A 26,410-nucleotide genomic window follows, 5' to 3' on the forward strand; every position below is an offset into this window, starting at 1 on the left:
AGTCTGCCAAGGAGCTTTTCTCTGTTTGGTTCGGTACGTTTCCTTTATTCTAATGCACAATTGCAAGTAAGTAAATGCACGCTGATTACTGGATGCAGATTCAATCTACACAATATTAAGGCGCCTGTGTAAATCTGTAGCTAGGCAAGCAAGTATCATAATAATATCTATTTAACAGAGACCGCGCTCAAGGCGGACATAATAAAAAACGCAGATAGGCTAATTAAATATTGATGCAGAACAGGTTAGTACGAATAGTTTTGGCACATTGTAGTTTGAAGAGGTTCAGATTAGGATATTGTCTATATATGTATCCATCGAGTGCATAAGTATATCCAGCGGGAGCAGGCGCATGCGCCCCAAGGTGACGCGTTGATTGCCTTTACGGATGGCGGGACTAGAGTGTGATTAATGCTGCAGCGGCGGCCAGTGTGTTGCCGGTAGTATGACGATTGCACGGCCGCAGGAGTCGGGTTAAAGATATAATAATGACATCATTCCTTCCGGTGCCGGTTACATTCCGGTGGAGCGATGGACGCGGACCGGCCTAGAACTTGGTCTTGGCGCAGTCGGGGCAGATGATGTTCTCCTCGTCGGTGATGAAGCCCTTGCCGACCAGCGACTGCTGGCACAGCGAGCAGAGGAAGCACTCGTTGTGCCAGTGCCGGTTCTCGAAGGAGATGAACTTGGTGCTGCCGCCGGCCTGCCCGATGATGGGCTGCTGGCAGGCCGTGCAGCGCTTGGCGAAGAGCTGCGCGTAGCAGGTCGCGCAGTACGGCTTGTCCTCCTTCACCGTGAACTTCTGGCCGGCCAGCGTCGTGTTGCAGTTGCTGCACAGGAAGCACTCCTTGTGGTACGGCGCGTTCTTGTACGTGATGCCGTTCGTCGCTATCACCTCTGCAATCAATTACACGGACACGATTACTGTATGTCTCTGTAAATGTACGCCCCGGCCGATGATGACCTTTGACCAAACTTAAACCGTTTATTACATTACTGTATATGCATACTATTATACATACGGCGGTGACCTTTATAATTAATTAAACCGCGGCAGTATGTTCATATATAAACGGTGACCTTTTAACCAAATACACCGCTGAACGCTGAGTAAGTACTTGCCTGAGCATTTTGAGCAGCGGAGCGCAAACTTCTCCTCGTAACAGCGGCCGCAGTAGATCTCATTGTCCTTGGGCACGAAGGAGCCCGTCCCGATGGCGTGCTTGCAGGAGACGCAGACGAAGCACTTCTCGTGCCACTGACGCCCCTTGTACTCCAGCTTCTTCGTGCCGGCCTGTGGGAACAGTTAAGCGTGCTTCAATACAGTCGCACTTTTGGCAAAGGTCACCAATTAAAAGTTGAGCGTACCCGGAATATCTCGCCGCAGCCGTCGCACTTCTGGCCGAAGGAGGTGTCGTAGCAGTTGCCGCAGTAGATCTTCTCGTCCTTCGTGCCGAAGGCCTTGTCCACCAGACTCATCTTGCACAGCGCGCACAGAAAGCAGGCCTCGTGCCAGTGGCGCTCCTTGTAGGCCAGGTCGCGGCCCTCGATGCCGATGGGCTTGTGGCAGTCGGAGCAGGTGTTGGCGAAGTTGTCTTCGTAGCACTTGAGGCACACCGGGTTGCCGTCGCGCAGCACGTAGCGCTTGCCGGTCAGCGGCTGCACGCAGCTGCTGCAGGTGAAGTGGTTGGCGTGCCAGTCGCGGTTCATCGCCTGTGCATCCATATATGTATTAGCATTTTATCAGCACTGTCACTACAGATAGGAAAGGTCACCTTACCCGTGTGTATTCCCCGGCAAAGATCAGCTCCTCGCAGGCGGCGCACCGCGGCTTGGCCTGCTCGGCGAAATGCCGCTCACAGAAGATTTTGGCAGCTGCGTAGAAAACGACAGGCATTGGATGCAGCAAAGGTCACTTTTTATATGTGTACATATATTGGCCTTTCGTACGCATCGTTGTTTATACACAGTACCGTATTCGTATATACAGGTGCGATACATGTTTATATATAAATACATATTGCGTAATTGTGGATGTACCGTTGTTCTCGTCGGTGGGCGGGCCGACGCAGTAGACCAGCTCGACGAGGAGCTCGTTGCAGGTGGAGCAGACGAAGCAGCCGGGATGGTAGTAGGCCGTCTCGCCGCACTTGGGCGCCACCACCACCACCGAGCCCTTGTGGATGACGCCCTTGCAGTGCCGGCACGTGCTGGTGTCCGGCAGGATGTCGCGCACGTAGCCGCGGTCCAGGCAGTGCTCGTTGCGCGTCTGCACGAACTCCTCGTAGGACTTTTTGTGGCTCTCGTCGATGAAGTGGCACTCCTCCAGGCTAAAGTCCTGTTGGACGCAGTTAAGTGTATCGTCAGTCTACGTTGTTAAAGGGCAATCAACAACTGCCCACCTGGGGCGGGAACTGCTGGATGAGCTGCTGGTGCCAGTAGACCTCGCCCGGACTGTTCTTCATGGGCTTCTTCTCGTCGGGGATGGACTTGAAGAACTCCTCGATCTTCTCGCGCGGCAGGCCCACCGGCGCCCAGATGTACTTGGCCGGCACGTAGTTGGACTTGGCCGTCGACACCATGCGCATCGCGTCCGGCAGCTTGATCGGCACGCGCTCGTTCACCGCCAACGAGCCTGTATAACAATATACCCGTAACCCGGTATATTCGAGCATATATGTATGTATAGTAAGCATAACATTTTGCAAGAATATTCCAAGCAGAAGCGTGACTGGCATATGACGTCAGCAAGCAGCGGAAGTTGCAACCTCGAAAGCACAGTAAGCAGAGTTGTGTATATGTAGCGCATAAAGAAGCTGACCTTGGATGTAGACCTCGTGGCCCATGCGCGGGCACTTGCAGTTGGCGCAGAACTTCTTCCACTCCTGCGGCTGGTAGCCCGGGCACTTGTCGCCGCAGGCGATGCACGGCTGTCCCACGTCCACCACGTCCGCCGTCATTCTCGCCCGGATTCAGGTGCAATCAACAAAATGTATATATTATCCACGATAATCCACTCCCCTCGCTAAATGCAACCTAAACGAAAACAGCCAGGGTTGATCATGGCATGTACATGTACAGCGTCGCCCCTAAATAAATAATTAATATAAAGCGGAACCGAGCCTGCTGGCTGTAAATAGCAGATTAGTAATCAGTGATAATTCGTAAGTGTGGTAAAACAAGTCCGGCAGCAGAAAATTCTTATCCAGCACGCTAAAAATGGGAGCAGCCCTGGCCTTCCCGGAAACGATTTGGAGAATGTGCAGTTACGTAAAGGAGCCAACGGTCAACGCACTGGGCGTGGCACCAGGCTCGTGATCAACGTAACGCACTACTACTGTTTTAGCAGACGCCTTGATGGAGACGACTAAGAAGTGCAGCTTACTCTCGTGAACGTTAATTAAATCTCCACTGCAATTACCGGTGAGAATCGCGACGGGAAGAACAGTAAGACAGCAACGCGCAAGTCTGCACACAGCCAACAAGGATGGAAAAAAGAAAACTCTACTGTCTGGCTATATAAGCTAGCAGAAGGTTGAACGTTTAGCGCAGCGCTGGGAATGCGACATCTGCCGCCAACGTATATCCCGGACCTTCTCTTCCGATCGCATCCGCCCACAGCTGATCAATGGGCCGACTTTCTCATTTCCGGCTGTCTACATCGGCTAGTGCTGCAGCCAGAGCAGCGCTGCCACGAAAGCAGCCACTTTTATTGCAGCACTTTACGCGAAGGTACCAGTGCTGTAGTTGTCTATATGCCGTATGTTATTAAGTATACACTGCATATACAGCATAGTTAAACTATGGCATAAGCAGCGCATTGATAAATTAAATAAACGGAAGCCAGCTCAGCGGAACCGGCGTCGCCCACGCCGCATCCGCATCGAGATATCTGCGTATGTATATAGCTTCATAGTGCAATATGCGCAAAACACGAAGGCCCGTGATTTATTCGGCAAATGTGCATGGCGTGCCGCGAAGTGCGTCAAGAATTTAATGATCGCAGCGTCTTAGCCGTTAAGACGGCCGTTGCATGCGGACTGCCACTGCCCAGCTAGGCGCTTGCCAGTAAATCATCATGTAGGCAAATTGTTATTCTCTCCTCCGATGTGTGTATTATGCTGTAACACAGCGCACCCTGCCTGCCTCGGCATCTTGGCGTGCAGCGCCTTCTGCTGCGTTGGCACAGCTGCCACCGGAAGTGCATGTGTACATTAGGCGTCCTCTTAGATCACACGCAAAGGCCGGCCATGCGCATCGCACTCGATCAGCGCATATACAGACACACTGCCCGTTCAGCAGGAACCGCGAAAGGTCACGGCCAGCGTGCTCCCTCCGGGACTTCCGCTGGCGGCCACTTGTGCGCCCATGTACAGGCAATAAAAAGCAAAATCAAGCCGATGAATTATTCATCGTGCACTCTACATTAATGCGCCTTCCTCGGCACTATTGATCCGACTGTATATTATATGTACACAAATGCTTTCAAGGTCGGGCCTATATCTGCTCCCGTGGCCGGGGCAGGTCACCAGGGACGCGCCGGCAGCGGCCCGACGGGACCCGGGCGCACGGCTCAGTAATGCAGCGTTTGACCCGGCTAATGCGGCATCGCTGCGCCCAACGCCAGCGCCGAACGCGGGCCGGCATATGCATCCGTTCGGACGCTGCGCGGATGTCTTTTTAATTGGCCTGTCTTCCGTTTGTTCCTTTTTTTTCTCTTCCCGGCATCTGCTCTGCTGGAAGACGCAGGCAGGGAAGCGGAAAGCAAGGGTCGACAATCAACCGGCGACATATGTAGGCGCAGGCTGGGAATTGTCGTCAGTCGTCTCGGCAGTTGCTCCCTTCGGTCGTGTACATTGCACTGCGCCACGATCCGGCACGTCGCATCTCTCTGTCTACCCATCATTATCAGGAGGGCGCAGCCGTACACTTGAACAATTAATTCGCCCATTATCCTATCACTGATGGCGATCGGGATCCTCTCCCGTCGGTCGCCCTAATGAGCCGGCACAACAACGACAGCGCCGCTGCAATCAGCCGCGATTCAGCTGTATATACGACATATATATGCACATCGCCGCCGGTTATTAGACATCCCAGCTCCCCATCCCGAATGCTCCTCGAGCACGTACTCGCCGTAAACGGCACAATTGCTTTTTAATCGACTGGCCAGCCTCATCAAGTCGCGCCACTCAAAAAACACACAGCTCCAATTCTCTAAACGGCAGTTAGCGCGATTGTTATGCGTCGACGCAGTTTGCAATTTGACGGCGCAGCTAGACGTCAACCGGTAGCGTTGCGCTCTGTATGCTCAAAACACTGCCTAATGCTGATGTTGATGTTGCCGGCGATTTCTGCTGAACAAAAGCAGCGTCGTTGCTACCGGAACAAAAGCGGGGAGCGACTGTTTGACCTTGTAACACACTGCTGCCGAGTAACGGCGACCCAGCGGAAATCGCGCCGGCATCAGCTGATTTTCTGCATTCGGCTGTTGTCAGCAGTTCGCAACGCTACAAGTCAACGCCAGTATAAGGAACAAATTAATTTTCGGTAACTTTGGCTTTTCTTTAATTCACAATCACAACTGCGCTCACGGGGAGGTAGAAGAGCGGCCGTAGGATAATAAGGCGCACGGTTATTCCCACGCTTTGCCACAGTGGGAATGCAGCGCGCTTTCGCTACTCACGTCAATAATTATTATGAAATTATTAATCATCTGCCGGTTGTCTGAACGATGTGGATAGTAGCAATAAGTGTGCTTTGAAAATTTTGGATGCTTTCCAATTTTTGCCATAAACAGCGCTGAGCGCATTTTGGTTTACAAACACAGCGTTTTCAGCTGATAAGAGCGCTGAAGTGGACGATAAACTATTACGTGCACGGATTGCCGGTAGCCGTTCGAATAAGCAAACTGAACTTAGTGAGCAGAAAACATTTTAAGAATTCAATGTAAAGAAGCAGTATTATATTGCTGATAATAAAATAAAACATTTTTAATACAGAACTCCTTTGCTTGTTGCGCAAAATCGGCGTGTGTTTAATTTTTCTGTCTGTATTGCTTTTTATCCGAATAATTTCGTAGAAAACGACACATCGTGAAAGTAATATCCAATAAATGGATGAAAACAAATAGGCCACCAGTTAAACGGTGCTGCTGCCACATTTAAACATTAATAAAGTCTTTGCGGTCATCAAGCCCTGCCGCGCTGTCCTCCATAAATGCATTAATGCTGCCTCGCGGCGGGCGCAAATGCGTTTTAATAAAGTAACGATTATAACCCGATTGATACGTGTGACCACTCAGCAATGTAATCAACGGGAGGCTGCACCTTCCGGCATTCCACTAACACAACGACTTATGCCACTAAAAATTCCAAATAAACACATATTTACCGATTGAATTGTTTGCGGCAGTGGAATACACGAGTCCTGCTGAATCAGCCTCGGTCTGTTGTTGATCGTTCCCAGCCGGAACGACGTCATTAGTTACTGTCGTACTTAACCCCGAATTGTTCCTCGTTTATTGACCAAATTAAAGCATTCCGGAAATTAAATTACAATGTAATTGGGATAACCTGGGAATTTAAATTACAGTGGAATAACGCTTCTGTTATTAATGCACTGTAATTTATATCCTCGGAATTTCGCTGTAATTAATTGTCGGTGCCTGTAGCATTATTTGAAGAAACAATGACGAAATGTTCGTGGAGAAGTGATTGCAGTCGTGAGTCAGAGCAGCTGACAAGATGTCAACAAATAGGTTTGTTTGAATTAAAAGCACCCGGCCAACATTCGGCAATAAACGTTGCGCGTCTAAACACGCCTATCGTCGTATATTTCTGCGGGTTGCTGCTGCCACTGTATGTATATCTGAGAATTCCTCTTCCTCGATCGGAAGATCGACAGCTACTCGGACTGCCGCAGCAAATAATGCTCTCCCACAGTGGATTATATATAATATACAGCGGACTGTCTTCCCTGCATATTATACTTCTATGCAAAGTATACACAGTTCAATTATGTACACATATCGAATTATCGCCAAACATGCAGCACGTCAGGCCGGCTGTACAGTGTATACTATATCTATATTTAGCGGCATATCACTGGTTATGCATTTATGTCTCGCGATGACGTCGCCCTCAGCAGCAGAACGGCAGAAAGCAGCCACGGCTAGGAATGGTCAAAAAAGGAACAGCTGCTTTGCTTCTGCATTAAACCTCCTCTAACCGTTAGCAGCGGAAGTTGTGTCAACGCTCGGCGGCCGAGCCGAGCCGGTCCCGGCGGAAGTGCACTGCATACTGCACAGGCATCATAACATTAGCGCATATATAATGCCAGCCAGCTGCAGCCAGCGGACGGCGCTTCTGCTTTACTGGCTGATCATCATCAGCAGCAGCATTTCTTAATTCTTACTCATAAGTCAGAAATGCGGCGCAGTGTTTGCTGAATATACTCGTAATATTCCATCTATCGGCCGGCGTTTACTGAGTTTACTCATGCTGCCATTTGGGCTGCAAGCTGCTAATATCACGCCGACTCATAGAAGTCGAACAAAAATACACCAGCCCAAAACAGAAGGCTGGCTCGAGCAGTGCAATACCCGAATGATGATTATTCCGCTGGCATCTGACGAGCCTTTCTTTGCACTGGACTATCCGATCCCGCGGGGAGCTTCGGGAATTCCACAACATACACTACATACATGTCCGCAACACGCGTCGATTGTGACTCGCATTTATTAGCTGCTCTCGATAATTACGCGCTATTTTGTCAGTCAGGCAGTTGGCCACAAGACTGTTTACAAAGGAACAATTAGAAGCGATCACGCGAGGTGCGTAACGGCGTCGAAGCAGCACTTCCGGTGTACAGGTGACTGTCGTCTGCGGCCGCGTATATATAAATTATATCATAGCCGTATATATATGTACAGATACCGTGAATGATAGGGCTATTAGCAGCAGCATTTACGGTTAGCTTAACATATAAGGTGCGAGACAAACAAACACAACACGCCAACGTTGGCTTGACTTACTTGTTTGGCGGTGGCGTCCGGCCGAACTGCAAGTGAAGGCAGTTAACGCTGATGCGAAGCGGACCTGATGTATAACAGTAATATTACAGAAGCGGCAGCGAGGGTTAGGCGAGCGAACAGAGCGGCGAAGAGATAGCGATTATCCGATCCGGCAGGTCGAATATTAGACACTTGATTGTTGCTGTGCCGGTTAACGCTAAGTTGCTAACGCTAAAATATTACTGTTAATGCAGTGATTGCACCAGTGTATCTGTACAATACGCGTTCGGCTGTTCTAGATCGCGGCGACGCGTTCTTCGGGCTGACTGAACTGGCAAGTCAACTTGTAGGCGTGCTACAGGCCGCGCCGGTAGGCCCATCTCCATCTGCAGCGAATTCTTCATTCTTTGGCCGGAAATCTAACTGTAAGCAGCGCCAGCGCACCGGAAAAGAAAGAACGAATTCCGTACGGCGCAGCGCGCACAAGTATCAGTGTGCAAGTACTTATCGTTAGTACGTGACAGGCTCGGCCCGTCAAGTGCTGTGTACCGATACGTACATGACCGAAATTGCCTTACATCTCCGCGCAGGGTTTTGTACGGGTCTCGTACAGACGAACGAACACGAGCACGAATCTGTACTGTACTGTACGTCGCTGTTGTAGTTCAAGAAACCGTAAAAACTATTATTAATTTTTTAAATACAACTCATGGCGCAGTCAGAATAAAAATACGAACATCTGCCTGTATACTGCAGCAGTACGCTCCACGTATCTGTAGCCGGGAGCTTACTGGAAGAGTCTTGTTAATACAGTAATTAAAATCGTACTGGGTGCTACTTTATTCTGTTTTGTACAGCTGAGAACGCATGGTTGTAATTGTCGGCAAGGCGCGGTTGTATAACATGCAGTACTGTACAAAGTCAATACCGGAAATGCGGATAAATATTTTACAATTACCGACAAGGAATTAGATTGATTTTGCCACATTTCGTACAAGCTGAATCTGTATATATCCGATCCGGGCCGGCTGGAGCGGCCGGCATGGCCTATTTGTAGCTCGTATCTTTCTTGATGCAAAAGAAACCTAGAGACCGCGTGAGAACGCAGGGCAGCGCGCAAGTATTTTACAGGAAGCTGCACCGGCTGCTAGTAATGCGAAGGTGTTGGTCATGAGCTGGAGGTGCTGTTGCGGTCACGGCGGTGCCAGCTAGCGTCGCCCCGCCGAACGGACGAGGGGCCGAGGATCGAGCCAGGCGGCAGCGAGTTCCGCGGCCAGACCGTAGTCTAGCTGAATCGAGGCACTTGCAAAGGCCTTCGGTGAATGGACGGAAGGATATGCGCCAAAAGTTGGACTCGTGCTGCCAGTTGTACACGCCGGTCCGTTCGTTAAGTTCGGCCGGCGAGAAATCCAAAGGGCTGTACATGTACATGTAACGGTCCCGAATCTAGACGCCTATGTACAGCTGGCTACTCTGGCACCTGCGCAGCCGCAAGTTGTTCCGCTGCCCCGCGCCAGCCCGAGCGGTGGTGATGGCTGCGAATTATACAGCAGACTGGACAAGCAGAGCACTCGATGCATACAATGTCATATGCTGCTGATATGCATATTGCATGCGTATTCATTGTACGAGGGATCGAGTACATATATATATGTACAGATAGAGGGACCGCGCAGCGACGGCTCAGTTTCCTAGGAGAGCGGACCTAGCCTCGGAGACCACAGCTGCAGTCGCACATCTCTCCATCGAACTGCGCCCTGAGTACCACCGGAAGCAGCTCGCAACATTGTTTCTCTAGCCGCAGCCAATCTGTTGTCATGGTTGCTTAGATGCTTTTCCGCAGTGAACACTTAATGCACGCGCAGTGCATGGAGCACCCGATCGCGAGGGCCGACCCTACTTGCACATATATGCTGACTTCGTTTCACTATTACGACCGTTCTATAAAAAACTTCAGGGACAGCCGGAATATACAGATAGTGCTATATGGAGCTGCTCGCTGGCTACGTTCTTCAGCTGGCGGACAATTCGTTCTTCGCTCTTACCTTGACGTCCGCGCGAAGACTCACAAGTCCAAGGCGCACCGGAAGTCTAAGGTCTGGCTTTGGTATATAGTAATCTCTACCATATACGACAGATAATACTAATAATGTGCAAGAGCCTTTTGGGCAGCGGTCGACCGGTGTTTCTCAGCAACACCAGCCAACAGATTGGTCCATACGTCCAAACGTTGCAGTGAGGGCGATATTAGCATTCCGAGATTTCCAGGCTAATATTTCGTCGACTGCGTATACACAGGCACTTGAGGCTCTGCACGGTTAACTGGGAAAGGCACATCGACAATAAATGCCAAATAAGGAAAGCGTGCGCGCATTATTACGATGAAAATAATGTACCATCATAATGGAATTGATTAAGGCTGTCGGGATGTGAAGACGAAGAGCGACAGGATTAGGAAGCACAGTAATTACTGCTGCTAATCTTAATGGGTGTTCAGGCAGACAAAACGAAGGAAGACACGACCAGCCCATACCCATGCAATTCAGTAATTAATACGGATATACACGCAGCAACGACTGGCACGCGTTTTGCAGCTGCAGACTCCTATCCCGATCCCTATTGACTAGCACCTCCCGGATGTACACGTAACCGGGCGAAATATAAGGCGGCGTGCTGTGCGATTAGCCAACGCTGAGCTGTGCATGTATAGTATCCAGGACTATCCACGTTAAGACTAAGCGGTGTATTGAACCGTTATGTAAGCCCATAACAAATTATACGGGTGGGATCTTGTACTTATACTTATGCAGTATGTAACTATGTATACCGCGGATATACAAGTACTTATACTGTCGACAGGAGTATGCAATACAATAATATCACTTGTTATAATTAAATAATTATTACAGTAATGTGTCTTATACAAACGAAGTGTATGGTATAAACCGGCCTGCACGCATGCCAAGCTGTCACAATGTATCTGTGACTGTAGTTGCATTTTCGCGGCAGTACATACAGTACAGATGCAGCACGTGCACATGTTCCCGTGAAATCAATACACGGCATTGTGCTCTTCCCGGTGCATCCCACGTGCCAGTGCTTGTGTGTATGTGCAGTACAATACTACACAGTTCACAGACAGCGAAGCATCGCGGGATACCACTCATCGTCCTGCAGACAGCGCCGCTATAAATGCTTAATGGGAATAGCCCGAATGGGCATACCGTGTGCGGACGTATGCGACCGTTGTTTGTTCTTATACAATGCATAATAATTATAACTCTAGACACACCCGTAGGCTGCACACGTATCTAAAAATGTCGACATGACTTATGAATAATAGGTATATGCTTTATTCTTGTATATATTCAGCGGTGCACATCTAACTTGTAACTTGTAAGTGGACTTAATTCCTACGTAATTGGGAATTCTGAGTGTGTCGTGTGCGGTCAAATAAATAAACAGACCGGAAGCGATCGCCACCGGTGTCCGTGTATTGTACTTCCACTAATATTCCATGCAGTACGGCCAAAATTAAACATCATATACGCAGAATTTTATTATTGTAAGTTACCGAGCAGCAAAATTAGGAATGATATTAAATTTTCCATCACGAAATGCAGTGCAGGAAATATATAATATTACGACGATCGCTATATTCTACAGCGGATGCGGGCTGGAAAATTTGACAATCGGAAACTGTACATACAACACCGCTCCCGCATTATCCGGCACGTTGACAAATAAACGAGTGTCTATCACTACTAGGCGGTTTATACTGTACTGTAAAATACTGTATAGAAAGTATCACTAAAGGCGATTGGGCCGGGGTCGTCCGCACCGAATATGTACGCGACGTTGAACGTCGATCACTGAATGCAATCCGATGCGATCGCGTCGTGGTGACCTTTGCTCGCTGAACGGGAGATTCCTGTGGATGATAAGGAGCGATCTGCGCCTTGTCAGTTGTCGCTACCACGTCTGTACAGTGCACAGTATATGCCCCGTACTATTGTAGCTAGCGCAAACGCTACTCGGTAGTCATGGGCAGAAGATCCAACAGTGCCACTGCCTGCTGGTCCCTCTTACTACACCAACGCAACATTCATATTTCACACGCTGCAGCACTGCAGGTGCACGTTTTGTCGCTATAATATAAGTACGAAGACACTCTAGTCGTCGCTTCCTAGTTCCTGCCGCTGTCTGTGGATATCTAGTTAAATTCTGTGGGAGGATAATATTCTTAGCTATCCGAAAATCGTCTTTACCTTTTGCGAACTAACAGCAAACGCTAAACTATACACCTGGCTCGACTGCTTTGACGTTGAACAATCATCTGCTTGCACACGATCGTCGCGGTTGCGCAATCCCGACCGCAAGTAAATTCAGTCCTACTGCACCCGGATTCCGCTGCACACGCGCGGTTTTTCGTCAAAGGAGGCCAGGATCAAGGATCTATCGCACGATTGTACCTGCTGCAGTCTGCAGACAGGAACTACAAGTACTACACGCTGTACAGTACGCTAGCCTCCGGCCTCCGTGAACGCTATTGATCCCTGTGATTAATTTTGTGCGTGACCTTATCAGTACACCGCATCGTCACCGCCGCTTACTCATGCTCCTTGGTGCAGAAAACACGCCGATCAAAACTAAACACATTTCTCGGTGAAGCTCACCCGGCTTGTGATGCTTACGTATAAACATATTATTTTACCGTGGACCAATTATCAACGATGCCGGTAAAAAGCGCCTGCTTTATCTGTCTTACGGATAATCAAAATTTTTGTCTAAATTATTTTGCTACCACGCCACGGGAAACTTTATTGGGAATCAGCTGATGTTCACGGACGAATTAAGGAGAACGCTGGCACACTACATTTTGGATAGCAAAACACACAGGCGCGTTCCTACGCCAGCCGGGCTGAATGGATCCCGTTCTGGCTGATTTTGTGGCGGGTACTCTGGGCGGTTGCGCTGGAGTCATCGTCGGATACGTAGGTTTATAATACTATGCATTTTCATTGCTTAATACGCTTTAATTTTGTTACGCTGTTGGACACTATGTACCAGAAACGGAAAACATGCTATACTTGTATATCATATTAAAGGAACCATAATGTTATTAAAACTAATTAATAAAAGGCCGCTATATGTTGTCGTGACCGACTCAGTGCGAAATGAATCTTACGGCTTGAAGTTAACATAATAACTCTAGCAAATATATTTATTGAATACATATCTGTACAGCCGCTGGACACGGTGAAGGTGCGGCTGCAGACGCAGAGCGCGGCGGCGCCCCTGTACAAGGGCACCTACCACTGCCTCTCGACCATCGTGCGCAACGAGTCGGCCTGGGGTCTGTACAAGGGCATGAGCAGTCCGTTGTGCGGCGTCGCCGTCATCAACGCCATCGTCTTCGGCGTCTACGGCAACGCCATGCGCTACCTGAACAACAACGCTTCGCTGACCAACCACTTCCTGGCCGGCATGCTGGCCGGCGGCGTGCAGTCCCTCATCTCCTGCCCCATGGAGCTGGCCAAGACCAAGATCCAGATCCAGGGCATCCTCGGTCAGGACCCTTAATCAACCGGCAACATTCAGTTAAGCTTAGGATAACCATGTACTTATATACAGGCCCCGACCCCATGGAGGCCATCAAGAGCGGCTTCGCGGCGCACCAGAAGCCGCCGCTTTATAAGTCGCCCTCCGACTGCCTGTGGCAGCTGTACCGCCAGCGCGGCCTGCGCGCCGTCTACCGCGGCTTCAACGCCACGCTCAGCCGCGAGCTGCCCGGCTTCGGCACCTACTTCTTCGCCTACGAGTACCTGGTGCGCCTGATGACCCCGCCCTCCGAGGAGCCCGGCGGCCCACCCGGCGAGATCGGCATCGGCCGGCTGCTGCTGGCCGGCGGCCTGAGCGGCATCATCTCCTGGCTGGTCAGCTTCCCGCAGGACGTCGTCAAGTCCCGCTTCCAGGCCGACGACCAGTACCGCAGCGCCACGCACTGCGCCCTCCTCAGCTACCGCGAGGAGGGCCTCCGCGTCTTCGGCCGCGGCCTGTGGTCCACGGTGCTGCGCGCCTTCCCCACCAACGCCGCCACCTTGACCGTCGTCACGCTCTTCCTGCGCTACGTCAGCCAGCTCAACGACGATAAACACCTGCAGGAGATATTCCTCTGACGAAGTACTGAATTCACGCTGGTGACCTTTGCTGTCGCACTGATGCATTGTGATACTGGTGATAAATAAAATACGCTGAGTAACATATGACAGTTGCACTTTTGGTAATGTATCGACAACTGTTCAATGAAATCTTTAGCGCTCAACAGCTTTTAATTCTTGTACCGTTTACAATTGTGACTTGGAGCAGTTTTGGATGCTGTAAATACATAACTGTTACGCAAATTAAAATTGTAGAATGACCATGTCTGCGATAATAGAAATTGTGTACTTCGACGGGGAAAGTAAGTATGCATGTACAGAGTCAGACAGTACAGTAATCGCTTGATTTCGATCGATAGGAATCCGTGCATACTTCACATTATTTTGTATACGTTCCGGTTGCGTGCTTGGGACTGAAGCGCATTTAATCATCGATTCATCACATCAGATTTTCGTGGAACGTCATAATGGCAGTTAATTTCTTGTTACCTAGTATAAATCCCTTCATAAATTCATTTGCTTTTAATTTCATCCAACATTTGGTGGAAACAAGCAAAGTGAAACTTTTAAAACGATGATTTCGCACCGTTTCCGGTTGGTAAAGAAATGGCACCCTCCTGGTGTGGCAGCGTTATTTGACTTGACTAGGAAATTTCTGGCAGGTCGTTTCCTTACTGCTAGTGCATTAATGCACTGGCATGCACGCACGATCCTACCACATTCGTGTTATTTACAATTTTATATACAGTACTGCAATTTTTTGTCTACAATGGATAGCACGTAGTCCGTAGATGATAAAATATGTTATTATGTTATGTTATATGTTACGATAAAGTATGCTCTGTTATTTTTGACAAAGGCATTGTTACGCCTCTGAAATACTCGTATATATATCCCGGGTTCTTCACAATGTGTGTGACTTTTTACTACTTTATTCAGGCAATAGCCAATTAATATAACAAAAAGCCAGCGCTGATGTACACTAATTAAAGATTTCGAATGTGTGTAATTTGATTACTGAGCAATTACGGAGTTTTAGAACAACACTTGACATTTGAAGGAAATACTACAACCGATTATCAGACATCGATGCTGTTCTTTTTCCCAGTTTCTATCATGGACGAAAGTACGGAGTACAAAATCGTGGGCAGGGTGAGTTTCTCGTTTAGCAATGGAACGAGAGGCAAGGTTTTTCTATGAGAAAATTAAGTTAAAAGTATCTCTAATTATATTAAAGCGCCTGAAAGTCTGTCTGGCAGATTATATGTACACTAATTACTATAGTAGGCCTACAATTAAAAACCGTTACTGGCCTTACAGTATCATTCGCAATGAATTCTCTATTTTGCTGATTTCCTTAGGCCCCTGTGGATGCGGTGGGCGCGATGCCGCCGTATGAGGCGCTGTTGGCCGAGGCCAGTCAAATCAGCTATCACAACACTGTCGTTGTCCGCAGCCGCGACGACACTTGGTGGTTGGGATACATTCAGGATATTGACGGTGAGCAAGCCTTTATTCATTTCAACTGCACACTAGTCGCGGCTCACTGGGTGCACATGAGCGCCGTCTGGCCTCTGCCGTACTACTGGGACACCGAGCTGGCCAGTAAAGGTCACCACAACATTCCGGTGTTCGCGGCACTGCGTGATGACGATGACGGACCGTTCCGTTTCCGGCCAGCCGTTCTGCTGGACGTATTGTGGTTTGTAGATGTTGTTCCTGGATCTCATTATTTAGTATCGGTGTGTGTTTGTCGTACCGCTGTGATGGTTGTGTTTTGCACTACATGTTTTGCTTTCTCTGCGGGTGAATAACAAAACGGCACAAGTTTATTTCATTTTTCCATTAATCTTCATTAATCCTAACATTCCTCGATATTCTTTTAAAGAAGGAGGATCGACTCCAAATAAATTCCCGTTTGACTTATAGAGAGGTGTGACAGTTTGTTAAATTGCAGCTACCAGAAAAATTTGCCCACTGGCTGCATCAGCACTTTAAATTCTTCGAGAAATCGACAAAGCAAAATACTGCACAATTTGTTAAATCCCATTCTACGTATCCTTCACCTGCTCATATCTTCGTTGAACTGCTCTTGATCCTCCGGAATGGCGCCATGCGTCTTCGAAACGGTGCCTCAATGTATTCGTTTGATGGATAAGCAGGATCTCCGTATAAAATAAACTTTTCCCAATTTCCACCATTTTCTCCGGAGTTTATCCATTAGGCCACTATCGGCGAGAATTCCTGCATCATGTCTTCTTCCTGGCCACGGACCGTCTAAATTCACGATCATGCCATTTGGAGCAACGACAGACTGGAAAATCATGCTGTGCATGCGATAGTGTGCATTCCAGACTACGCTGCCCTCAGAAGGCCTACCTCGGTCGCACAGTGCCATCGATATAGCCCCAAACGTTATCCAGGGGCCTTGGCAAGGGCTGCATCAGCAAAGCCCTGCAAATCATCTCGTGTAAAAGCCTTCACGTCAGGGTATTCAAGAGATGAATGAAGTGGCAATAGATATGCTCAATAACCCAGTGAAAGGCCATACAAAGTTCCGTTATGGATCTGTGGAAGATTATTGTCAGATCTGTATGCGACACGGATATGCTAGTCGCAGAGAAAATGCAGAGCTTCAGTTCCTTCGTAAATCGACCCGGATTCAGTACGCACCACATCCGGGATGAGCAGCTCCTTGCGCAATAATTCGATATCCTCGCGTTGGAATCTGAACCAGTCGACACACTGCTGATCAGGGATGTCTTGAAGAGCGAATTTCTTTCTGGCAGCCTTTTGCTCCTAAGATTTTCTTGGTTGTGGAACGCCAGAAAAAGCGCGATCTCTTCAGGTTCGAACATCCACGGCGATGATAGTTTGTAAAATTTTATTGAACGAATGGGCCATTATTATAACAAATTTATTGTGGAATATCAGGACTGTTGGGTAACTGCAGGTAATACTGGCAGGTTATAATTTTAAAAAATTTTGTGGCATAGAAGGAGTAATTATGATTTTCGTCTGGTGGTATTTATACCAATTTATGATGATTTACCGTGCATATTCGTGAGAATCAGTGACACAATATTTTTGAATTTTTCTGGCTGATATTTCAGTGTTATTGTACGTCACTGCAGCTGTAAGGCATCTGAAGTGTTTCCGGTCCGCCGACGTGCGGCCTATGTTACGGCGTACGGTCTACTGAACGAAAGTGAAAAACACGTGCAATCTGAAATAGGCTATTATTTTGTATACGTTCCGGTTGCGTGCTTGGGACTGAAGCGCATTTAATCATCGATTCATCACATCGATTTTCGTGGAACGTCATAATGGCAGTTAATTTCTTGTTACCTAGTATAAATCCTTCATAAATTCATTTGCTTTTAATTTCATCCAACATTTGGTGAAACAAGCAAAGTGAAACTTTAAAACGATGATTTCGCACCGTTTCCGGTTGGTAAAAATGGCACCCTCCTGGTGTGTTATTTGACTTGACTAGAGATTTCTGGCAGGTCGTTTCCTTACTGCTAGTGCATTAATGCACTGGCATGCACACCTGATCCTACCACATTCGTGTTATTTACAATTTTATATACAGTACTGCAATTTTTTTGTCACAATGGATAGCACGTAGTCCGTAGATGATAAAATATGTTATTATGTTATGTTATATGTTACGATAAAGTATGCTCTGTTATTTTTTGACAAAGGCATTGTTACGCCTCTGAAATACTCGTATATATCCGGGTTCTTCACAATGTGTGTGACTTTTTACTACTTTATTCAGGCAATAGCCAATTAATATAACAAAAGCCAGCGCTGATGTACACTAATTAAAGATTTCGAATGTGGTAATTTGCTGAGCAATTACGGAGTTTTAGAACAACACTTGACATTTGAAGGAAATACTACAACCGATTATCAGACATCGATGCTGTTCTTTTTCCCAGTTTCTATCATGGACGAAAGTACGGAGTACAAAATCGTGGGCAGGGTGAGTTTCTCGTTTAGCAATGGAACGAGAGGCAAGGTTTTTCTATGAGAAAATTAAGTTAAAAGTATCTCTAATTATATTAAAGCGCCTGAAAGTCTGTCTGGCAGATTATATGTACACTAATTACTATAGTAGGCCTACAATTAAAAACCGTTACTGGCCTTACAGTATCATTCGCAATGAATTCTCTATTTTGCTGATTTCCTTAGGCCCCTGTGGATGCGGTGGGCGCGATGCCGCCGTATGAGGCGCTGTTGGCCGAGGCCAGTCAAATCAGCTATCACAACACTGTCGTTGTCCGCAGCCGCGACGACACGTGGTGGTTGGGATACATTCAGGATATTGACGGTGAGCAAGCCTTTATTCATTTCAACTGCACACTAGTCGCGGCTCACTGGGTGCACATGAGCGCCGTCTGGCCTCTGCCGTACTACTGGGACACCGAGCTGGCCAGTAAAGGTCACCACAACATTCCGGTGTTCGCGGCACTGCGTGATGACGATGACGGACCGTTCCGTTTCCGGCCAGCCGTTCTGCTGGACGTATTGTTTGGCTGTCAGTGGGGCTGTCAAATGTTTTGCATCACAACGCGTACGGGGACTGGCGTTGCCCACAGCAACGTTCCTCCACGCACAGCCGGTTTGGAGGTGGTCCACGTGCGCCAAGTGGCCAGTGAGCTGCCGCCATCTGGTCCACCGCTGCTGGAACGCCGCAGCGGTGTGTTCTACACCAAGCACTTTGTCCCATTCGGCCGTGCCCAAAGCCTTCTGTGCGAGCCTTCCGATAAACACCGCATCGTTAGACATATATACGAGGCTATCCGAGCCAAGCTGGGCTTAACCGCCAATATGTACGCACCGGACTGTTGCCGGTTTCATCTGCGCATCGAAGAGGACGGTTGCATGTTTGTCTTCGTCAGTCTCGCAACGGATGTCGATCCGGACGCGCAGCCGACGCAGACGCAGACGCACTGGCTGGCCGGCAGCCTGGCGACAATCCTGGAAACACATCTGGCCAGCCGCGCTCATCTACCGCCTATCCACAAGGACCACAACCAAGCGGCAACTGCAAATCGTCAAGTCTTCTGTGAAATCGGTTAGCATCTTTACCGCCTTCCGGAATGTGAAAGGCAGGAGGTCATGCAGCAATAGCGGTAACAATTTAATGATAACAGGACACGTAAGCGAAGACGATGAATCCGGGTCAGGAAAAACTTTAGGTAGGAACCAGACAGGAGTAACTCTCCAGGAACATAATGCAAGTCAGATGGTACTGGCTTACCGGCTTTTCGGTGAAACAGGTCTCGCGGCGATGTCTCCGGCAAGGTTTGCGCACAAGTGTGTGCGGTAAAATGCGGGGCAGCGGGCGAAACCTCCTGACGACTTTGAAAAATACGTTGTGGGTGTTTGAAGGTTTGACGGGATTCCGCCAAGTGGGCATAAGCCATAAAACCGCGTCCACAAGGCTGAGCGAGTGATGCAAAACAGGTAGAATACTGGCAATAACTACGGTGGCTGGATCCAAAAGGAAGTCCGCATTCATCTTCGTGTTACAGGCAGTTGTTCTTTCCATATAATAAATGGTGCATTTGACGTGTTGCCGATTGATGCGATCAACTTCTTCTTACTAGCTGGTCCAACAAAATCACCAGATACATACCCGACACTTGCATAAACCGATGCAGACATGATGAATTATTATAGTTATACCTCAAAACAACTGCAAGCTGATAGCAAAAAGACGCTAGAATCATGATGGCGCGTAAATGCGAAAGGTCACGACAGAACTACACAAAAAATACCGGTATGCATTCAGTATACAAAATACCGGTAAAAAAATTTTACGAAGCAAGTGACACATGTTAGCGCTTAGCATTTCCCAATTTATACCAATTCACACACACATAACTGTAACAGAGACCACTAGAAAGGGGGCGTGTCGTGTGTCGCAATACCCGGATTCCTGCGTCCCTCTGAATCCAATCCATATCGCTTATGCTAATACTACAGATTACAGAGTAGTACTAATATTAAATAATATTAATCCATCCGACACTACTGTAAAAATTAGGAACTGAACAGGATAGCTGCCCTAGGTCTAGGTCTGGACCTGTAATGCTTCGTTTTCGTCGCTCGCTGAGTCTGTTTCGGTCCCTTCGTAATAAGTATACGAGTAATCCAGTTAAATTATACAGTCAAACTAAAGTAAAACTTGTCGCCAGATCTGTTAACACCTGCAAGCTATCGTGGCGCATAACAACAGATTATGTCAAAACACTGCGTCGCAACGGCCAACGGGGTGGGGTGTCTACAGATAACGTCCGCGAAAAAACCGGGTGCACGAAATAATAAACAAAAAGGAGTGCGTACAGTAAAACGAGATGCAGAAAGGGATGCCTGTAGCATCACCCTATTTACTTTTTACTTGGTGTAGCAAATTTGGCATATTAAACTTATTACTGGCATACTTTAAGTAATTTACTCATCTTAGTGTATATCTGTAAGCCGCATCAAAAACGACTGTTTTTCTAACCGACTGAAATCTGAACGTTTGTCGAGAGCCGTTAATGAGTTAATTACGGTCTTCTAAAGTGAAATATTTGTTAGTTTTATATAGAAGTACTACTGCTTCTGTGCGTGACTGTGTCCGAAAGTCTGAAACTATCAAGCGAAGAAACCTTGCAGCAAAACTATAGCGGCCGGTTACTACTTAGTAGTTACTAGCCTCGCAGTGCTCCTGTATTTTTTCAGTAATAAAGTGTTGTCGTTCCGAGTTTTGCGCGCAGCAAAAGCGTACAGACAATTTTCTAACGTACATGTTTTAATGTCCGTTCCCGGCAAGTTTACAGAAGCGCTTCGGTACAGTTAGTCTAGGCTATTTAGTATGTTCAGTTTGCTGGTTGTCGCAGCAGTGTGAATGTCGGTCTTCCTTAATTCAGGTGTACCAGAGGATGCAGTGACGTGGCCGGCCCGCATCCGGGATTTGACGCCTTCCCTGCTGAGCGACATCTTGTCGCATTTGGACTTGCATTCACGCATGAAAGCCAAACGGTAGGTACGATGGATCTCTGCCCGCACTAATTGTTTTTCGAAAAACAGAAGCAATAATGTGTCCAAGGGTCGGTAGCGGTCTTGCGAAGTGGAATTGTACAGTCCAAGGCCAGTCTGTAGCAGTTGGGATGTCTATCCACAGTCGTTGCGAGGGGAACGTACTGGTACTGGCGCCCCACGGTCCCATGACTCCCACCCTTCGCGGAGGCAGAAAACGGGAAAACGGCGCGCCCGGAGGTGTTGCACTAACGCAGGCGCAGAAAAGAGCGAAAATGCGAAAATGGGCCGGGCGCAAGAGGGCACCGAAAATAAAATGTGGTGAAAACGCGTAGCGAAGTGGCTTTGTTGAGCCCGTTTACTACGTCTTTCTCCAAGGCCGGTTTTAGGCCGTTTTCCAACTGGCGCAGCGGGCGCACGGACGCGCAGCCGTGCACCCTTCCCCTCCCTCCAAGTCCGCGGCCGCGACGGCCCTGGATGCATGCCATAACGTACAGTGGTACACTAAAGGTCATCGTCAGACAACCGCAAACTGTGTTGCATTGGTTTCTTCGATCGTAGGGTGTGTGCCCTCTGGCAGTTGCTGTTGAGCAGCTGTGGAATGACGGAACACGTCAGCATCTCTTTCGAAAGCTGCTGGCACCTCCAAGCCGACGGCGATTACTGCCTGCTCCAGACGGACAACGACAACTGCTTCCGCGCGGCCTCACTGCTCAGCCGCTCCATCAGCACAACGACCATCAGCCTCACTCTCCTGACACTTTTCCCCCCGCATGACTCTGCATTTTTGAGGCCGCTGTTGCGTGCCATGGAAATTAGGCTGCCTTTACTGGTGCTCAAGGACCACGTTATAATTAACGGTGAAGCAAGGGGATTTCAACGACACAAACGGTCGCGTTTAAAGCACGCCGAGTCAAATATTATAACGCTGTACAAGCACAATGCCAACTTTGTTTGCCTGCACAACTGGAAAGTGTCGCAGCTTTTCGGTCAGCAAATGCACGAAGTCTTTGTGGGCAATATTTACTACAAACCTCAAGCCGGCGTGACCACTTGTTCCCTGCCGGCGCATGAACGGGAGTGGATGGTGCCCCTCGCATGCCAGTCGCAGGCACCGCAGCTGGCCGTCGACCAACTGCAGATCACCATTCCCAAGCTGCTCCTGCCCTGCAGCCGCAAGATGCGCATGACCAGTCGCTTCATGTGCGCCTTAAACGACAACTTCCCGCCGGTCACGCCGGACATGCTGGCAAAGGTCACGGCCGTTCATGCGCGCTGGCTGCGCACTCTGACCTATCCTGAGGATTGGCAGCGTATTCGCGACTACCTCTTACTGTAAGTTATACGTATCCCGGTATATACGCGTCATAATACCAATACAAGTACAGTCAGCCTTGGAGAGCATTAACGGCTAGGCTACTCTTCCACTTCCAACGCTTTGATTTCCAATTTGATTTTTTCCCTGTTCTGCAGGTACAGCGGATTTCGTTCGGACGGAAGCCCAACAGTGTGGGACGGCATCGATCTGCGGCGTATGGATGTTTCCACATGGAGCAAAATGGCCATATACGGAATTAACGAGGTGTTTCGAGTGTGATCTGTGAAGCCATGCCAGTGCATCGATATCGATGCTGATCTCGTGAAACATAACAGACCGACCATCCGGAATTCCTGATTATTATTGGTTGCTGCCGCTGGACAGGGGACACAATCGATCAAGAGATTGCAGATAACGGGAGACGGCAAGCATTACAACAACTAGACGGGGCTTATCGCTGTCGACGGTCTAACTTTAATTTCCTAAGGACAAAAGCGGCTTTGCATTTCCTGGGAATTATCGTCATTCAGTTTATCTGTTAGTTTTCCTTCCTTGCATTGCTGCGCTGGATCTGGAGTTTGACGTGTTGTAGCCAAACTCCATTAACGGAGATCTCTTACCTGATTATTGGAACATTTTGTGGGATCTGTTCAGTAAATTTTATTATCCTTTCTGTAATCGGTTGTACTAACGAGTTATGATAAACTCAGTGTACTGTACGAGTATTGTGTACTTTGGCTACAATAATAAACTACTCGTACTGTACTAGTTTATGCGCTAATACTTCCTGGGCCAGTCATTTTGCAGATAACATGAATCGACGGAAGCGTAGCGAGGGTCTTCTATGTTCAGCGCTAATGAAAAATGTGGTGTCTGACTGGCTGTACATGTACGTATACGTCGGTCGCTGCCACCAAATGCACATACAGTATACACGGTGACGTTTGTTACCGGAGGCACACATGTACATGCACGGTGGCCGTGTATACTCACGCAGCGAGTCCCGCTACATGACATTATACGAGTAGCTATGCACAGTGAGGAAACCACTTCATGTCACTAATACGAGTGTGGTCAAAAGGTTATCGTTTTTGGTCAAGTTGGCAGCTGCAGGGCACGGACGTTTTTGCTTTTTGCCAATCCCAATCGCGAGCGATGGTTTTCATTACCATTATCAGAGTGACCTTTGCTGCCACACTGATGCATTGTGATACTGGTGATATAATTATACGTCAGTTGCACTTTTGATGTAGCTCGGTAATGTATCGACAACAGTAATGTCTAATGAAAGCTTTAACGCTCAACAGCTGTTACTTCCTGTACTATTTACAGTTGGGACTTGGAGCCGTTTTCGGATGCTGTAAATACAAAATTATTACACAAATTAAAATTAAATTGTGTAATGACCAAGTCTACGATATTAGAAAATGCCAATGGCGTAATCAGTTGCTGTAATGATTAAATCGGTAGGTATCTGTACATACAAAGTACATAAGTACACTACGTCACATTCGCATACGCATTCTGTGCTTGACGGTGGCGCATTTAATCATCCACAAACTCATGAAACGTCATAATGGCAGTTGAGTTCTTCCTACCTAGTAAAAGCTCCTTCAAAAATTTGTTTGCTTTTTATTTCATCAAACATTTGGTAGAAACAAACAAAGTGAAACTTTTAAAACGATGATTTCGCACCGTTTCCGGTTGGTAAAGAAATGGCACCCTCCTGGTGTGGCAGCGTTATTTGACTTGACTAGGAAAATTTCTGGCAGGTTTCCATAAATCGTTTTCCTTACTGCTGCATTAATGCACTGGCATGCACGCACGATCCTACAACATTTGTGATATTTACAATTTTACATACTGCAATTTTTTGTCTGCATTGATAGCACGTAGATTTCGGACGGAAGCCCAACAGTGTGGGACGGCATCGATCTGCGGCGTATGGATGTTTCCACATGGAGCAAAATGGCCATATACGGAATTAACGAGGTGTTTCGAGTGTGATCTGTGAACCATGCCAGTGCATCGATATCGATGCTGATCTCGTGAAACATAACAGACCGACCATCCGGAATTCCTGATTATTATTGGTTGCTGCCGCTGGACAGGGACACAATCGATCAAGAGATTGCAGATAACGGGAGACGGCAAGCATTACAACAACTAGACGGGGCTTATCGCTGTCGACGGTCTAACTTTAATTTCCTAAGGACAAAAGCGGCTTTGCATTTCCTGGGAATTATCGTCATTCAGTTTATCTGTTAGTTTTCCTTCCTTGCATTGCTGCGCTGGATCTGGAGTTTGACGTGTTGTAGCCAAACTCCATTAACGGAGATCTCTTACCTGATTATTGGAACATTTTGTGGGATCTGTTCAGTAAATTTTTATTATCCTTTCTGTAATCGGTTGTACTAACGAGTTATGATAAACTCAGTGTACTGTACGAGTATTGTGTACTTTGGCTACAATAATAAACTACTCGTACTGTACTAGTTTATGCGCTAATACTTCCTGGGCCAGTCATTTTGCAGATAACATGAATCGACGGAAGCGTAGCGAGGGTCTTCTATGTTCAGCGCTAATGAAAAATGTGGTGTCTGACTGGCTGTACATGTACGTATACGTCGGTCGCTGCCACCAAATGCACATACAGTATACACGGTGACGTTTGTTACCGGAGGCACACATGTACATGCACGGTGGCCGTGTATACTCACGCAGCGAGTCCCGCTACATGACATTATACGAGTAGCTATGCACAGTGAGGAAACCACTTCATGTCACTAATACGAGTGTGGTCAAAAGGTTATCGTTTTTGGTCAAGTTGGCAGCTGCAGGGCACGGACGTTTTTGCTTTTTGCCAATCCCAATCGCGAGCGATGGTTTTCATTACCATTATCAGAGTGACCTTTGCTGCCACACTGATGCATTGTGATACTGGTGATATAATTATACGTCAGTTGCACTTTTGATGTAGCTCGGTAATGTATCGACAACAGTAATGTCTAATGAAAGCTTTAACGCTCAACAGCTGTTACTTCCTGTACTATTTACAGTTGGGACTTGGAGCCGTTTTCGGATGCTGTAAATACAAAATTATTACACAAATTAAAATTAAATTGTGTAATGACCAAGTCTACGATATTAGAAAATGCCAATGGCGTAATCAGTTGCTGTAATGATTAAATCGGTAGGTATCTGTACATACAAAGTACATAAGTACACTACGTCACATTCGCATACGCATTCTGTGCTTGACGGTGGCGCATTTAATCATCCACAAACTCATGAAACGTCATAATGGCAGTTGAGTTCTTCCTACCTAGTAAAAGCTCCTTCAAAAATTTGTTTGCTTTTTATTTCATCAAACATTTGGTAGAAACAAACAAAGTGAAACTTTTAAAACGATGATTTCGCACCGTTTCCGGTTGGTAAAGAAATGGCACCCTCCTGGTGTGGCAGCGTTATTTGACTTGACTAGGAAAATTTCTGGCAGGTTTCCATAAATCGTTTTCCTTACTGCTGCATTAATGCACTGGCATGCACGCACGATCCTACAACATTTGTGATATTTACAATTTTACATACTGCAATTTTTTTGTCTGCATTGGATAGCACGTAGATGATAAAATATGTTATCCATATTTCACCGTGAAATTGCGAATATTATTGCACTTGCTGTTATTTTGGAAAGTGTTCGGTGTTCACGCAGCTGCCACCCAGTCCATATTGACAAGCGATGCGTCAGCGCACTCAGCACTGCACAGTGCGGCTCACCATCGGCAGAGTGACTGCAGTGCACCTACACTGCCGTGTATTGATGCGCATTGCGGTGTACGGCGCGTCGGCGACACGGCGATAGCGATTTTTCATTTC

At 47.6% G+C, this 26,410-nt stretch overlaps 3 protein-coding genes across 5 annotated transcripts; 2 read left to right on the forward strand and 1 right to left on the reverse strand.

Annotated features, from left to right (window-relative positions):
- Positions 1–15: 15 nt before the first annotated feature.
- On the reverse strand, positions 16–8,408 carry LOC129598324 (four and a half LIM domains protein 2-like). Of its 3 annotated transcripts, none has more exons than XM_055496166.1 (8): positions 8,036–8,408; positions 2,822–3,036; positions 2,403–2,635; positions 2,041–2,338; positions 1,781–1,875; positions 1,369–1,713; positions 1,123–1,294; positions 16–897 (listed from the first exon to the last, which is right to left on the reverse strand). In XM_055496166.1, exons 2-8 carry the CDS (start codon positions 2,958–2,960, stop codon positions 548–550), a joined length of 1,632 nt encoding a protein of 543 aa, XP_055352141.1. In that variant the 5' UTR covers positions 2,961–3,036; positions 8,036–8,408; the 3' UTR covers positions 16–547. The 3 variants fall into 3 exon arrangements, with proteins under 3 accessions (XP_055352141.1, XP_055352143.1, XP_055352142.1); XM_055496168.1 differs by lacking the exon at positions 8,036–8,408 and adding an exon at positions 3,422–3,606; XM_055496167.1 differs by lacking the exon at positions 8,036–8,408 and adding an exon at positions 3,386–3,606.
- Positions 8,409–12,031: 3,623 nt separating this feature from the next.
- On the forward strand, positions 12,032–14,434 carry LOC129598329 (mitochondrial basic amino acids transporter-like). The gene is made up of 3 exons (XM_055496185.1): positions 12,032–13,008; positions 13,262–13,583; positions 13,649–14,434. The coding sequence occupies exons 1-3, from the start codon at positions 12,940–12,942 to the stop codon at positions 14,191–14,193; spliced, it is 936 nt and encodes a 311-aa protein (XP_055352160.1). The 5' UTR covers positions 12,032–12,939; the 3' UTR covers positions 14,194–14,434.
- Positions 14,435–14,903: 469 nt separating this feature from the next.
- On the forward strand, positions 14,904–22,810 carry LOC129598310 (uncharacterized). The gene is made up of 8 exons (XM_055496148.1): positions 14,904–15,086; positions 15,284–15,327; positions 15,537–15,877; positions 18,037–18,166; positions 18,376–19,261; positions 21,105–21,216; positions 21,775–22,548; positions 22,687–22,810. The coding sequence occupies exons 2-8, from the start codon at positions 15,292–15,294 to the stop codon at positions 22,808–22,810; spliced, it is 2,403 nt and encodes an 800-aa protein (XP_055352123.1). The 5' UTR covers positions 14,904–15,086; positions 15,284–15,291.
- The last annotated feature ends 3,600 nt before the right edge of the window (positions 22,811–26,410 follow it).

Source organism: Paramacrobiotus metropolitanus, unplaced genomic scaffold (assembly GCF_019649055.1).
Source record: "Paramacrobiotus metropolitanus isolate TYO unplaced genomic scaffold, Prichtersi_v1.0 Parri_scaffold0000119, whole genome shotgun sequence".
NCBI lineage: Eukaryota > Metazoa > Tardigrada > Eutardigrada > Parachela > Macrobiotidae > Paramacrobiotus > Paramacrobiotus metropolitanus.

Excerpts from the sequence above, each read along its gene's own strand:
- LOC129598329 (XM_055496185.1), top strand. The coding sequence starts at position 12,940 with ATGGATCCCGTTCTGGCTGATTTTGTGGCGGGTACTCTGGGCGGTTGC. Across the intron at positions 13,009-13,261 it reads CTGGAGTCATCGTCGGATAC|CCGCTGGACACGGTGAAGGT; the intron begins GTAGGTTTATAA and ends ATATCTGTACAG. Across the intron at positions 13,584-13,648 it reads CCAGATCCAGGGCATCCTCG|GCCCCGACCCCATGGAGGCC; the intron begins GTCAGGACCCTT and ends ACTTATATACAG.
- LOC129598310 (XM_055496148.1), top strand. The coding sequence starts at position 15,292 with ATGGACGAAAGTACGGAGTACAAAATCGTGGGCAGG. Across the intron at positions 18,167-18,375 it reads AGTACAAAATCGTGGGCAGG|GCCCCTGTGGATGCGGTGGG; the intron begins GTGAGTTTCTCG and ends TGATTTCCTTAG. Across the intron at positions 21,217-21,774 it reads TCACGCATGAAAGCCAAACG|GGTGTGTGCCCTCTGGCAGT; the intron begins GTAGGTACGATG and ends CTTCGATCGTAG.
- LOC129598324 (XM_055496166.1), bottom strand. The coding sequence starts at position 2,960 with ATGACGGCGGACGTGGTGGACGTGGGACAGCCGTGCATCGCCTGCGGC. Across the intron at positions 2,636-2,821 it reads CCACGAGGTCTACATCCAAG|GCTCGTTGGCGGTGAACGAG; the intron begins GTCAGCTTCTTT and ends ATTGTTATACAG. Across the intron at positions 1,876-2,040 it reads GCCCACCGACGAGAACAACG|CTGCCAAAATCTTCTGTGAG; the intron begins GTACATCCACAA and ends TTTTCTACGCAG.